At 44.4% G+C, this 15,170-nt stretch overlaps 1 protein-coding gene across 1 annotated transcript in view; it reads left to right on the top strand.

Annotated features, from left to right (window-relative positions):
• The first annotated feature begins 2,555 nt into the window (after positions 1-2,555).
• ALDH22A1 (aldehyde dehydrogenase 22A1) overlaps positions 2,556-15,170 on the top strand; it is a 63,622-nt gene continuing 51,007 nt past the window's right edge. Inside the window, exons 1-2 of the mRNA XM_086494287.1 lie at positions 2,556-2,813; positions 2,920-2,963. Of these exons, the coding sequence (XP_086350413.1) occupies positions 2,702-2,813; positions 2,920-2,963 (156 nt within the window). The 5' untranslated portion in view covers positions 2,556-2,701. The remainder of the gene's footprint in view (positions 2,814-2,919; positions 2,964-15,170) is intronic.

Consider the following 15,170-nt stretch of genomic DNA (forward strand, 5'->3'; position numbering starts at 1 on the left):
CTATGGAATGAAAATCCAACCAATAGCCATGCTTCAATGCTTAAGCTTGTCATCTTCTTCATCTTCATTACTATGCTATATGCTATGCTAAGCAAGAAGAGTGATGATAAGTGAAGAACTATTTCTTTCTCCTATGGATGATTCTTCTTCCTCTTCCCTACCTTCATTCCCTGCTAGCTCTCTCTACCTTCAAAGGTATTTGAGGCCTTGGGACTGAGGCTTGGGATAGTCAATGCCTTTTGCAAAGTTTATGTTATGCTCGTGATGCATGAAACTTTCCATCTTCATAGCATCACCAAGGTCACAAGGAACACAAAGATTGTATTGTCATAACAAGTCTCTCTTGATGGGAGAATCTATAATACAAACGCCTTTTGGAGGGAGGACCGGCTCCAAGTAAATCCGGTCCTCAACTATTGTCATGTTTTCTAATACTCTCTCTCTTGCAAAAGTATTGTTCATGCCAAGTTCATTAAGTACTATGTTCATGTTGCTACCATCAATTAAGTTCACCCTCTATGTTCTCAAAGTAATCTCACAAAAATGCTCACTCCAATTCTCTTAATTCCGCTATTCTCAAAGTTCATAGGCCATTTCCATTACAAGTGGAGCACTCCTGAGTTTTCTGAACAAGGGCTAGCACCTCATGAAAAACAATGTCTATGAGAAGCTCCCAAGCTTGGTATCAAAGAATGCTTTGTAGAATCTTACATAATTATGTTTGTTAGAATCTTCAAGAGGTTGTGTCGTGCATTACTTTTATAAATGCAATAGAATATACATGTAGGATTAGAGTATTGATAGTCTTTCACTTGGAAGAGAAGATATCCCTGCAAGAATAAAAGCGATGTTTCCTTGGCCGCAGCAATGTGCGGGTCACATACTAGTGTTAATGAAAGAGGCCTTGAAAGACCAATTTTTTTCTCTTTGTTAAGGTTTTCAAGATTTGGGTTTTTTTATTATAACAAATTTTTTATTCTAAGAACTAAGTTATCTATTTGCTAAATCTATCTACAATGGTCCAAATCATATCATTTTGTGTACGAGCAAGTGGCAATCTAGTAATCAAATTCATAGAAATATGTTGCCAAGGAGAGTCAGAAAAAGGTAAAGGCATCAACAAGCTATATTGATTACCATGATGATATATGTAGTAGTTAAATTACAAGAAGGAAAAAGAATAAGATGATATTGACGTATGTTGAACAAGCCAGTAAGACCTCTAACAAATATGCAAAGCTTTTGAACAATCCAAAACGGTGGACAGAAGCAATTGCGAGAACGTCTTTTTGTTTTATTGATGATTGTAGGCACTTCGATTGATTCTAAAGCTAATTTTTAATACTTTGTGATTATCCTTGAGAGTGTAAGTGATGCATGAGTTGTCTTTGTTTCTTTTCTTCAATTGCTTGCATCATTTTCTTCAAGGTAAGTTGCTCGTAGTTGTGATTGAAACTATTGAAATGAGGAAGCTTGTTATTATTGCATCTTTAACAAAGAGAGAGCCTTCCAAAAGAAATCTTCTTGAGAGTCTTCATGCTAGGGATAGGTGAAAGTTAACATTATGGCTTCTTAGAGAGAGAGAATGACATACTCTCTCTCTCTCTCTCTAGTCTCATCTCCCCTCGACTCTATGATATTTTCCGTACAATACTAGTTTTTCTCAATGTTGCACATGGGGGTGAGTAAGATGGAGCTCTTGAGAAGGGGAGTTGGCCTCCTAGTGGTAAAGGTGAAGCGCTTAAGCATGCATGCTATGGTTCAACCCTTACAACATGCGGGTGTGTAGACAGAATCCTGTAAAACTAGCTGCATTAATAGATCGCCCCAAAACAAAAAGATGGAGCCTTTGAGCTAGATGGAGCCTCAAAGAAAACATGGCAGCCTCTCCTCAAGACTAAGTAATACAAAGCATTAAATGAGGGAGGATGTCCTGAAAGTCCACGATGGCATCTCGAGGCGAATTAAACTCAAGTAGTGCAAAAATTGAACCCGAACACGCAAAAATTAAGGTTCTACGAAGACTTTGCCAACCCCTTGCGATCCGACTTTGAGTTCGCAACATCATGTCCCAGGACTTGGGTCGCATGGATTAACCACCTCACCCACGCGCACATCATGTACTCTTCCTTGTTTATACGATCTTATATTGTGAGCCAACATGCACCACCCAAGTTTTTGGGGTTTAATTTGTGTCTAGGTTTAGTTTTAATGTGACAACTACGATTTTGTGCGTGGACTTTCTGGTTGTGGATCCCCTCACCATGTCTCATTCGATGCTATGTGTTATTTAGTCTTGAGGGGAATCTCTACTCAACCTCTAGGATGGCAAGCTGGCCGATGGCTCTTAGCTTAGGCTGAGCTAGGCTCTACTGAAACCTTATGAATCCTTTTCCTAGGAGTTAGAAATGGATTAATTTACATGCTAGTAAATTCTGTCGTCTGCGCGGGTTGTCGCACTTTGAAGATCTTCTTGTCGTCCTTGCAGGTTTGCGCGCCTGTGGACTGTGGAAGTGAGAATGAGCTGAGAGAGACTGAGATAGATGGAGAGAGAAGAGAACTGAAGCCGATCGTGCGGGAGAGAGAGAGAGAGAGAGAGAGAGAGAGAGAGAGAGAGAGAGAGAGAGAAGGGGGGAGGAACCAATGCACTAGAGAGGGCGTGCAATTCTCTTCGTTTTGCTGCTGGTAGTGGGCAGGAGGCATGGACCTATGGTGGGTTGCTCTTGTTTTAGCGGCAGCTTACGGCCTCTGCCGCTTCCTGCTTCTGTTCGTACCACCCATCGTGCCCGCAATTGAAGTGGACACTTCAGATGGTAATCCATGCATGTGCATAATTCTCCATCTCTTTGGGTCTTTTCGTGCATCCGCATTGTTATGAACTAGGAACTTTTGGTCACATGTGTCCGTTGCGATTGGCAGTTGTTCTGGAAGAGAATCAAACCGAAGAAGAAAGCCCCATCTATGTATGTATAACTACTCACTGCCTTATCTCTAAATTAACTGAGGTTTTTACGTGTAATCAGCTTGATCTTTAGCTTTTACTGTAGTGTTTATAGCTGCTTTCACTATGACTGTATCCCCCACCTGGGATTTTGATTGGTTGTAACATGTTTCGTCTGGCAATACACGATTGCAAACATTCTAGAGCGAGTGCTCTGCATAAGACACATGGTAAACTCATCCAAGAAGAAAGAAGTTCTGTGCGTTTTATCTATCCTGAGATACCCATCAGTAGATTTGCCTTGTTGGATGACAATGCCTGGAATGGAAACTCAGCAGGGAGAGGGGTCTTGGTTTGTGCCGCCTGAAGTTTTTGTGTGTTGCTGCTCCAAACGTTGGCCATGTTTTTGTTACATAACAGGGCATTCACTGACGTAGACTCTTATTATGTATGTTATACCCAGTACAATGTTGAAATGTGTGTGGTACATTTTTCTATAGGTGGTGATTTGATTCAGTCTGCTTTGACATTTGCTTTACACTGGCATATTGTGGTGAACTTACTCAAAGCATGCAGGCTGGCAGCCTCTCATTTTACTGCACAGGCTTAATAGACTACAATTGTTCATGCCAAATTTCTTGTTGTGGGGATGAGCGTTTATGCTTAAAGCATTTTGGGCCGTCTTAATTTGAAGGTTAAGTCAACAGTTTCCTTATTATGGTGGTTGTATTTCATGCATGAAGATTCTTTGAGTTTGGCTTTGACATTACACATGTATCTTGCATTGCAAATTTTCTAGGCATGTGGCTTATGACCTTGACTTACCATGTGTCTCGTAAATTTTGGTACTTAAAAAATGATTTCAAGTAAGTACTAATTACATACTAGTAGTGGTTACCATATCATGATACATATTAGTTACATTTCTCATCTGCTTGTCATCTCTATTGTCTCCTGTTGACGACCCAAAAAGCCCGGGAAGTCAGTGCCTTTCTTCTATTTTTTGCCGTGCTTTTTAGCTTTGTTTTGCGCGTCAAAAAGCTGAGCAATTCGTGCATCAACCACCTCGTCTAATTCCTTCTCTGTATATTTCTTGGGAGTAGGAGGTTTCTTGAGAGCGGGTTTTCGGGGTGGTTCGGTGGTTTTCTGCCATTGCGTGTGCACCTCCTCCAAAGAAGTCTTGCTCATATATTTTGCCATTTTTGGGTCCTTGGCAAAATTAAGCATCATCTTTGTTGCGTTGCTGATCAATCGTTGACGCTGCATCTCTCGACGCTCCGCCTGAGATGCCTCTAGGCGGGCCATACTCCTTGCTTGAATCTTCGTCGTGATCCCTTCCCGCATCTCCGGATGCAGAGGGAGTCGATGGATCTTTGCCTGAAGCCATAGGTGCCGCGGGAAAAAAATAATTTGGGGTCGGATTTCCCATAGAAGAGAAATCGGCCGTGCTCTGCTACCACTGTAACAGACTTGGACACTCCAAGTGAAGAATCTACCACGACAACACCAAATAACCACTTCAAAACAGTTCACAATTCACAATTTAATTCGACACTGGCCCGGCGGAGTTCCGTGCCTAGAGATATTGGCCCCAAAGACTGGCGCCCCTTTTGGTATTCTCTTTTTGTATTAATCTGAGTTCAAAGTACAAGAGTGAGGGCAGACGCTCACACTCGGACTCTACGTCCAGATGCTCTGAGTTGTGAGAGGCTTGCTCACTTATTTAAAGTTACAAGGATTACCAAAAGCAGAGCCCCAAAAGTTGAAAATCCTCAAAAGCTTGGCAAATAAAGTAAAAGTTCTTCCTCTCTCTTTCTTTTAATAAATAAAGTAGAAAGGCTTTCTCCTTCTCTCTCTCACTAAAATAAAGCAAAGAGGGTTCTCTCTCTCTTTCTCAGCAATTTGTGGAGAAAAAGCAACGCCAAAAAGCTGCCAAGGTTTCCGTAAATCACGTTGATGGCCAGCAAATCAGGGTTAGGGTTAGGGTTAGGACAGAATTAGGGTTTTTGGTTTTAGGGTTACGATTTCAACAATATTGGGGTTTTTGGTTTTAGGGTTAGGGTTTTAGCAGAATTAGGGTTTTTGTTTTTAGGGTTAGGGTTTCAACAAAATTAGGGCTTTTGGCAGCCACGTCATCACTTTGTGACAGATACTATGGACCTTTCCAGATAAAAGAAAAGATAAATGATGTCTCCTTTACACTGAAGCTGCCCAATACTTTGAGAATTCACAATGCTTTTCATGTGAGTCTCCCGAAGCCTTTTAAAGGCGATGTGCCCGATGATGGGGAGCCAAATGAGCAACCCGAAGTGGAGGAAAGTGAGGAGATACTCGTTCCAGAACAGATACTGGCACATAAAGATAGAAAGATTAAAGGTAAAGTGATAAGGCGGTTGGTTAAATTCAAAAGCTATCCCGCATTGGATGCGAAGTGGATGGAGGAGGAGCACGTGGCAGATACTCCTCAGATTGTGAACCTTTACCTTGAAGCATTCGGTTTAGCATAGTCTACTCCGATAGAACCCCGATTTTAGCATGGGCGAATCTAGTGTAGCGGGTATGCACAAGAGGGGAGTCACTCCACTCCTTTGTCGACAGACTGCCCCGATGAAGCATTCGGTTTAGCATAATCTACTTCGATAGAATCCCGATTTTAGCATGGGCGAATCTTGTGTAGTGGGTATGCACAAGAGGGGAGTCACTCCACTCCTTTGTCAACAGATTGCCCCGATACTTTGATTTGATATAGAGTGAGTGATGTCCCTTTGGGTTTCAGGGATACTGTTGAGCTGACAGTATTTTGTTGTACGACTTTATGAATTGGGATTCCCGATAATGAAAATGATACTGATTGATTTGTACTTGATTTGTTTGAGTGCAAGAACTGATAGACAAAATGACTGCAGCATTTCGGTCTCATAAATCTCTATAGACATAATTGCAATATGGATCAGTTAATCGGGCATCTGTGAGGTCCTGACTGGATCTAGATGCGATTACTAAATACGTTGCTGATTAATCATGGTCTGAGATTTGGAATGAATTTTTGAATGTGATTTGTCATGTGACGTCCTGTGATGTCAAGTGATGTCTTGTGATGTTGTGTGATGTGACTGTAGATTGATACATGTGCTAGATGTGTTGTTCCTAGTTCGTCGGTACTAACAGTCAGTGTCTGCTAAGACGGTTTTTGGTCTTTGTCTGTTTTGCAGGCGTAATCGAGGGCGATTACAATGCTTTCAAGAGGAGGGTATGTCACAAATGGGTGACGTGGCATGGCCCTGGACACACTCACAGAGTGGGGCAGCAGACCCGGACACAGAGACTATAATCATGGATATGTCCTTTGGAATGCCCAAGAACCATGGCAAGTCCATTGTATGATGTCTCATGAAACCATTGAATAACTCCTCAAAGATAGAGGCTCCTCTTAGGGCTTCGACTAGATTGCTGTATGATGGAAGCTCTAGATGAATCCTTGTCTATGCAACGGATGTGGCTGTGGATGTAGGCTCACGATGCTTGCGAACTCCCACAATGGTTGCCTCGGATTGGAACTCTTTGGCTCGGGAATCTGGATAGATAGCTACTGATTGCTAAGAAGATGTAGATGGTGTTGACCCAATGTGCTGCCAAAGATGTGTACAGATCGATGACGATGCAATACATCTTCTGGAATGATGGAATTCTTCAAGCAAATGAAAGAGATGGTCGTACAAACATTACCAAGACTCCAAAGCTAATAGGCTGATCTGGATGGTGCCTTCCTTTGCCGTCATAGGCCCCGCTAACAAATCCTGATACTCGCAATCAACATCTTCATGTTTGGAGTGCAAGTCTTCAATGATGCAATCTGTCTTGTCAAAGAATTTATGATTGCAAATATCCTTGCTAGGATTTCTCTATGCCGAGGTGGACGAGTGTGCACACCAAGTCGACTACCCTCCGCAGGCGCACCACAACTGTAACCCCCGGTATACAGTGTTTCATTTCCTAGGCTCAAGGCACACGTTCCTACGCACAATGGCATGTCCTGCAATTCCGTGAGTGAGAGAAGCGTCCTTTGGCGAAACGCTACAGCACACTGTTACGGGACGGGCACCACGTGCCAACTGAAAAAGAACAGACTGAACAACTCAAATAACAATTGAACTGAAAGAGGTGCACGACACACGAGACGGGGAGTGGCGGAGTTCCACCCTAAGAGAGCACTGGCCCCAAACGTTGGCGCCCCTTTCGATATTTCTTTATATTGCTTGAACTCGGTACAATGCCGGTACTCCTTCCTCTGCACCTCCTCGCAGGAGTATGCCAGAGAATGAGCCCTTGGCTCATATTTAAAGACGCTTGGCCTCTCAAAAGCAGTTACATGAAAATCATCAAACTCTAAACGCATCTGACCTCAAAAGTAGCATGCGCGTTTTGCGGATATTCGTATAGTTGCCATGTCATCAGCGCAAATTGTAGGCGTTCGTATCGTCTGCCACGTCAGCATGTCAGTGTAAATTGCGGGCGTCCGTACAAGTGCCACATCATCAGCAACTTACGCATCTTCTGTGCGTATGTGTGTAAGTGGGTCCTGCTTTATTTTAATCTCTTTGGTTACTTGGGCCCCATTGGACGGGGTCCCGTAAGTTGGTGGGAACTCTTCTTTAAAAAATAGGCCACTTGGCAAGACTTTGCAAGTTTTTAAAACTTCTTGTGCCGCTTCTACTTCTTCTGCTTCTTCTCCTTAGGGTTTAGGCCCTTGGGCGGGGATCTGCAGGTTGGCTCTGTTCTTCAGTGACTTGATACGTCAACAGTTTGTAACACACATTCAAACACTAAAGAGAAAAAAAAATGTTCAAAGATTAGCAGATGAGTGCAAAATCACAAAGCTCTAATACCAAGGTCAGGTGCAATGGAATTGTAATGGTAAAGACCTAGGTTTTACACTTCCACAAATTTTTCTTTCTTTCACAAATCCTTTTCTTTCTATCACATTGTAGTGTAATAGCACTTGTCAACACGCGTGTACAAACCATTTATGCAAGAGGTTTCCAAAACTAGAAACTCGTCCGGACATCTAGGTGATGTGAACAGGCTCACAAAATTGCCTGTACTAATCCTCCTAGGATTCTAGAGTCTAGACACTCCTATCTAGCAAGAAGTGGAAAGCTGGCTCTGGAAGTCGATGAAGCATGTCCACGCGGCACATAGAGCCATGTGCACGTGACACATCTTTTTGAATCTTCTCGAGTTCATGCATTAGACAGTCGGAGAGACTAATCAAGAACTTTTTGTGATCATGGGGTGACACTCAGTCAGCTTGGGCCAAAGTTTCTTGGCATGTTATCACTTTACCTTTCTCTGAGGGAGGGTTAGTGATCATCGATCCATCACTGCAGAGTAGAGCCCTCCTTGGGAAGCTTGTGGTCAAAGGACTTCTTCCAGGGGAGGAGCCCTAGAAGGAGTTATTGCTACACTAGGATTTGTGCCCGAGTCCCTCTGATGGGTGGCCCATGGAGCCCTTCCACTAGGTGGATTTTCGCAGAGATGCGTAGACTTGGCTTGAGCAGGAGTTGGGAGGATCGCTTTGCTGTGAGCCTACTTAGGTCGTGGGAGTAGTTGCAGAGTGGCCTTGAGCAACACCAACCCACTTGCATTGAGGAGGGTTTGAGGCAACCTCTTGTTTGGAACCCTATGGTCAACACACAATGAGGTCACATGGTTGGTAGCAAGCCTCATGTTTCTTGGGGTACCATGGCAGAGGGTTCAACACGTACTTTTGGGGACTGGCTGTAGTTTTCAGGTCTTCCCGAGGAGATTCAGAGCACTCAGCTGATGGCATGAAGGGGGCATAGAGCATGTGCCAGGACATTGCAAAGGTTATACCTGCTGAGTGGCATATCCCTCTTGAGGCGGCAGCTCCCTGTAGGATGGGGACTTTCACGCGATTGTAGGTCCTTGTTGAAGCTAGGGCTTGTTCAGAGACATGATCCTACATGTTCTTTGAGGTTCTGGGAGGGGGTTGTCTCCACACAGTCTCGGTTGAGGCGCCACAGGTGGCAAAGTGCTGTTTTCAGAGGAACCGAATTGTGGGCATCAGTGGGAGGATTTGTGTCCTAGATCTCGACCCGACAGATCTTGAGCCGGGACACTGGTGGCTTTGGGCTTGGGAGAGCCGTCCTCCGGTACGAGTAAAGTGGGACCCGAGAGAGTGGTTTTGGCAGGATTCTTTCTCTTCAACAGAACACCCGAGGACCCCTTTCTTTCAGTACACAACTCGTTTGGGGCGCCACATTTTGACAACACGGCGAGAGACTCGTCCTGCTAACAGCCTTCATTGGCAGGAGGAGGGTCTCACAGCCGAGTTCTTGTCAGATTTCTAGGAGCGCTTGTGGGACAGTAGACAATTGTAACGAGGACGGGCACCACGTGCCAATGGAAAAGAACAGATTGAACAACTTTAAGCACTTCAACTAACACTAACTTGAAAGAGATGCACGACACGAGACAGGGAATAGTGGAGTTCCATCTCGAGAGAGCACTGGCCCCAAACGTTGGTGTCCCCTTCGGTATTTCTTTATGTTGCTTGAACTCAGTACAACGCTGATACTCCAATCCCTGCACCTTCACATGGAAGCATGCCAGAGAATGAGCCCATGGCACATATTTAAAGGCCCTTGGCCTCTCAAAAGTAGTTACATAAAAAGCTTTCAAACACAAAAGCATTTGATCCAAAAGCATATGCTGAAAATTAGCCAGCGCGATTTTGGGAAATTCGTATACCTGCCATGTCAGCAGCCAGCAACGTGAAATGCGGATGTTCGTACAATCTGTCACAAGACGGGCACCACGTGCCAATAGAAAAGAACAGGTTGAACACACTTTTAGCACTTCAATAACAACTGAAGTGAGAGAGAGAGAGACGACACGCACATGGAGTGGTGGAATTCCACACCAGAGAGTATTGGCCCCAAACCTTGGCGCCCCTTTCGGTATTTCTTTATTGCATCAACACAGTACAAGCCAATACTCCAGACTCTGCACCTTCGCCAGGAAGCATGCTAGAGAATGAGCCCTAACCTCATATTTAAAGGCCCTTGGCTTGAAAAAGCAGTTACAGTGAAAAGCCTTCAAAACTCAAAAGCTTCTGGTCCAAAAAGCAATGCCAAAAGCTGCCAGCGTAATTTACGAAAATCCGTACAGCCTGCCACATCATCATGCCAGCGCAATTTTCGGAAATTTGCCACGTCATCAACAGCTACACAATTTTTGAAAATTTGTTGCTGCTTCCCCTTCTAGGGTTTAGGCCCCTCGGCCGGTAGCTCCGTTCTTCAGTAGGTCGACACGTCAGCAGTTTGTTACATCTCCCCTTCTTGAAAGAGAGTAATCGTCCGCGATTATAGCATATTTGCAAAACAACTCAAGTTAGCTCAATTTTTTTTTTTCGAGGGTCATTCCGAGGGACATTCAATTTGCTCTTTTTGTTAAGGAGTTAACTTCTCCTTTCAGCTCTTTTGATCAAGGAGTTAGCTTCTCCTTTCGTCCAAATCGGAACTCTTGAAATTCTGGTGTAGTAAAAGTAGCCATCACACCTAGACCGTACTGATCTTCCATGGGTGTCTTGATGCACTAAAACTACATACCGAGGCAATCTCATCCAATTAGGAATATTCAGTAATTGGCACATCACAATGCAACACAAATGCTTACATATGCATGTTACAAGACACAACAAACAGCGCCGCTGAGCACTCCCCCGAGACAAACGGTCTGCGGTATGAAGCTACTTGACGACTACCTCGTCACTCCCCCCGCAAATAACCTAAAAAGGTCCGGGCCATGAGCTCAGAGGACTGTACAACCAAACGCTCCCTAGACCGCAGTCTGCGTCGCTTGGAGGTTCACCGTTCAAGCATATAGAAAAACGCTCCCTAGGCATCGGCTTGCGTCGTTCCGAGGTTTTCAAACATACAACAAAACGCTCCCCAGGCATCGGCTTGCGTCGTTCCGAGGTTCAAACAATACCAAAACAATATTTCTCACTTCTCCACCCGGGAGTAAAATCACCAATGAATGAAAGCAGTATTTAAATCCAGAGTCAAACAATTCAAATCGGCACCAAGACAGGTTTAAAACAGATAGCATCCATTTAAGACAAATTTCAAACAATACTTTCTCAAACAATGTTCAAAAGTATCTAACTAGAAAACAACTAGAGAGGTCATTCATGGTTTTGTTTGAACAACCGAACTTTGAGGACAACAGGCTTGCCCTTTTGTATCACGGTGATGGTTCGGTTCCGGACCTGGAGAGTTGCATCATTCTTGTCGTGCCAGGGCATGCCCAAGAGAACGTCGCAATTGCCCAACTTCATAATGTGGAAATCAGCTTTTCCATGATAATCTTGAATAGTCACTGGAAGAGCACCAATGAGCGGTATCACTTTCTGAGTTTGCCTCGTGGCTAGCTCAGCTTCAATTTCTCCACCCTCTGCATCATAATCAAAGTGCATTTGCTTCAAGAATTCTGGATGGATGAAGTTCTCCATAGCTCCGGGGTCAAAGAAAATAAGGGCTTTCAAGCTGTTGACTCTTCCATAAGCTCTGCATAATTCATTTGTACTTTCAAGGCGTATGCTATAAATATCAGGAACTAGTCCAATAGCGGGTCTAGCTCTCTTAGCAGGAGGTGGCGCTTGGGTTCTGTCGACCGTTCCATTGGTGCGGGCGTCGCTCCTCTGGTCTATCAATGCGTTTGGGACAATTAGAATGATTATGCCCTGTTTGAAAGCATCCAAAGCATCGGCCTTCTTGTAGTAAGGTGTCTCGTTGTTGAGACGTCAAACGAGGCCTTTGTGGTTGACTTTCACGAGACTCGAGAATTTGTTCTTTGTTAGCGAGAGTTGTGGTTCGTGGTCGGAGATTCTTCTGTGGTAAACTCTAGCTGTCACAAACGAGAGCGCATAACAATGTAAAATATACTCGGATAAATAGAATTTATCACTTAATAGTGAAGCCCTAGAGAGAAATAGATAGAGAGAGAGAGAGAGAGTGAGAAGATCGACACAATACTGGGGACCAGAAGATGGGTTGGTCCCCCCCCGTAATAGTATCTTTATTATTGAGGAGAAGTCTATACAAGCACTTGAACCGAACGTATTACCACGCTCGTTCTAGAATAAGACTTGATGGTTCCCGGAAGCCTCAGCTTTCGATTCCTAGGGCAAAACCCTATTCCAAGGAACTTCCGTTCCTTATTCCAATTCCTCGAGAATCAAGGTTCTCGCCTCTAGATCTCACCTTCTAGACTCAGGGCATGGCATCCGTGCAACTCTTTTCCAACTCTCTTTCCAGAGTCCTCTTCCCGTAGAACAACTCTGCTTTCCCGGACACGAAGTCCTTACTTGGGAATCCCAACTTCCGGATCACAACTTGAGAGACTACCTCTCTCCGTACCATGGATCTACTTCCCAAACTCGGGTACGAAACCCCTGGGCTGATCTGGTTCTAGTTCCTCAGAGCGCTTTTCTCGTGCAGAGGCTCATACCTTCCTCTGCTCCTACTCCCTCACTAAGAGGAAGTACACCTGCAAACAAATACTCAGAGTTCATAACATGAAAATCGTTACCTTCAAAGTCTCGACGCTCGAAACGCAACTCCGTTCTCGAAAAACAATTCCCCGGAAGAGATCTCTACATAGAAAATCCTCTCTTCCAATCTTACACACAGAAGAGGTGTGTTCTCGGGTTCCTTCTCGTAGATCAGTCCCGTCTATGACGTTTATGGGCTGAAAACAGAGAAAACCAGCAACTTCTCGCGATGGAAACACGCTCCGTGGGCACTTCTTCGCGAGGGAAGGAACTCGCGCACTGGGTCTTGGCGACATCTGGTACACTTGGGGCAGCCATGGGCATCGCCGGCAATTTCTTCTTTACGGCTGAAATCTGTAGCAGCATCTCCTCCTTGCAAAGATTGGTCTTCTTCCCTGAGTGAGGGCATGTGATGCTTTTATAGCTCCTAGCCACGGGCACGAATAGCTGCTCGCGTAGAGATCGCGGCCATTTTTTTTTTTGTTCTGCTAGAAAAAGAGAGAGAAAACGCTGGCTGATCTGTTGCCTTATTTATTAGATGGCTGCCCACTTATTAAGTGGGCGGCCGGCGTATTTTAAAAATAGTCTGAACCTGCCCAAAAACTCAATAAAACCTTATAAGTTAAAAACAATGTTTTCACAGCACTTCCCAGGCGTCCCTGGATGCAATCACATGCACAGTTGCAATGCAGACATAGACTTCCTGGCGGGAAAGCATCTGCTTTCCCGAAAAGCAATCCCGCTTTCTCAGAAAGCATCTGTTTTTCCTCAAAGTTTCCTTTGAACCCATCTTCATTCAAGTGCTTGCTTTTCCTTGTGCACAATTCTAACACAGTTCGGAATTTCCTCCCGACTGGATATTCCCTTTCCGATGCACCCGTCACCCACCTTGTGACGCATCAAGAATACCCATCACCTAGTCCTTTCCTACCGAACTTACGGTACAATCTCCTTCACGATGCTCTATGTCACCCATCCTATGACACATCAGAGATGTCCATTCCCGGATGGTCGGATACTTCTTTCTGATGCTCCCTGTCACCCATCCGATGTGACGCATCAGAAGTACCCGTTCCTGGTGGCCTTACAGATATTCCCGTTCTCAATGTTCCCGTCATTACTTTAAATGACGCACTAGGAATACTCTGTACTCGGATGTCTCCAGTGAGAAAAGCCCTCTCACTTAAAATTCCAATAATTCATTTAGAATTATTTTTCCTTGGTGTTCCAAGCAAGAAAACCCTCTCACTTATAAATCCAATAATTCATTTAGAATTATTTTTCTGTAAGATAAAGCCAATTTAGTAACACTAGCTTTCTCTTTATCAGTTTGTAGCCGATCGCGGCATGGTCCAAAAGTTCTTGCATGGTAGAGACTTGCTTTGATAGACAATATTCCTGCAATGGTGATGGTAGTCCAATGGTGTATCGCTCGCATTGGGCCTCCAAGGGAATATATCTAAAGGACACTTGAAGGTACACGTCGAGAAACCTTTGGTTATATTCGTCCATGGTTTCGGTGGCAAGCATTTTCAAGTTGCCCCACTCTGCCAAAATCCGGACTTCAAACATAGAAGCGATGTAACTACGTGCAAAAACTGTCTTGAAAGCTTGCCAGGTCCTTGGAGCATGTTGTTGTGTCGCGATTGAACTCCACCATTGCATAGCATTATCTTGAAGAAATCCCACTGCTCGAGAAATCTTGGATTCTTCTGTATAGTTTCCCAAAGCATAGATGTTGTCGAATTGCTGTAGGAACTGCAATGCTTTCTTGCGATTTTCACCCTGGAAAAAGTGAAAAACTAGACTGTCGTGCCGCCATCTTTAAAATCTTTGGGTTGGTTAGGCGCATATCCCGAGTATGAATAATAAGGGTATCCATATGGGCTCCAACCATTGTAGCCTGGTGGCGGTGGGGGTAATGGCGGTGGCAAAGGCGGTTGCACTGGATCAGGGTCAGATGGCTGCACCATATTCCTGAAGACTCCCCCGATTAGAACAGACGGTTGGGTAGGTTGCCGGTTGGAAGCTCTCATACTTTTTGGTGCCGGAGGAGGGGCTACCACCTGGGGCATCAAAGGGGGTAACATGTAGCTCAAAAATTGTTGAAAACTTTATAGAATCGGAAGATTCTGCTGAGGATGCCGCGAAAGAATGTCGTGAAGCTCGTTGAGCAAAAACTGTAAATATTCTGCTGAATCCATGTATTATAAGTCTTGGGTTCTTTATGGCTTATGCCCTGTAAGACACAACGGTGAAGACGGGAGCGCGCCCAATGCGCGATGAAGTAAGGGTGGAAGTAGCTAATAAGTCCGGTGTCGGAGCACGGAACTAAAATTTCCAATGGACTTTTGAAAGTGCAATCTTGCTCTGTCTGCACCTTGGTAGGACCGGTATGCTTTCAGAAAAGCACACACCTGATGCTCTGATACCACTGTCACAAGACGGGCACCACGTGCCAATAGAAAAGAACAGACTGAACACACTTTTAGCACTTCAATAACAACTGATCTGAGAGAGAGATAGATAGATAGATAGATAGTTCTATTATCGTCCTGGGAGGTCAAATATGACCTATGGGACCAAATGAACATGTCACGTGGTGTGAGTGGAGTTCATAAGTGACTCTCGATGCTCAAAAATGGCTGAAAT

This window comes from Adiantum capillus-veneris, chromosome 21 (genome assembly GCF_014529385.1).
Source record: "Adiantum capillus-veneris isolate H3 chromosome 21, ASM1452938v2, whole genome shotgun sequence".
NCBI lineage: Eukaryota > Viridiplantae > Streptophyta > Polypodiopsida > Polypodiales > Pteridaceae > Adiantum > Adiantum capillus-veneris.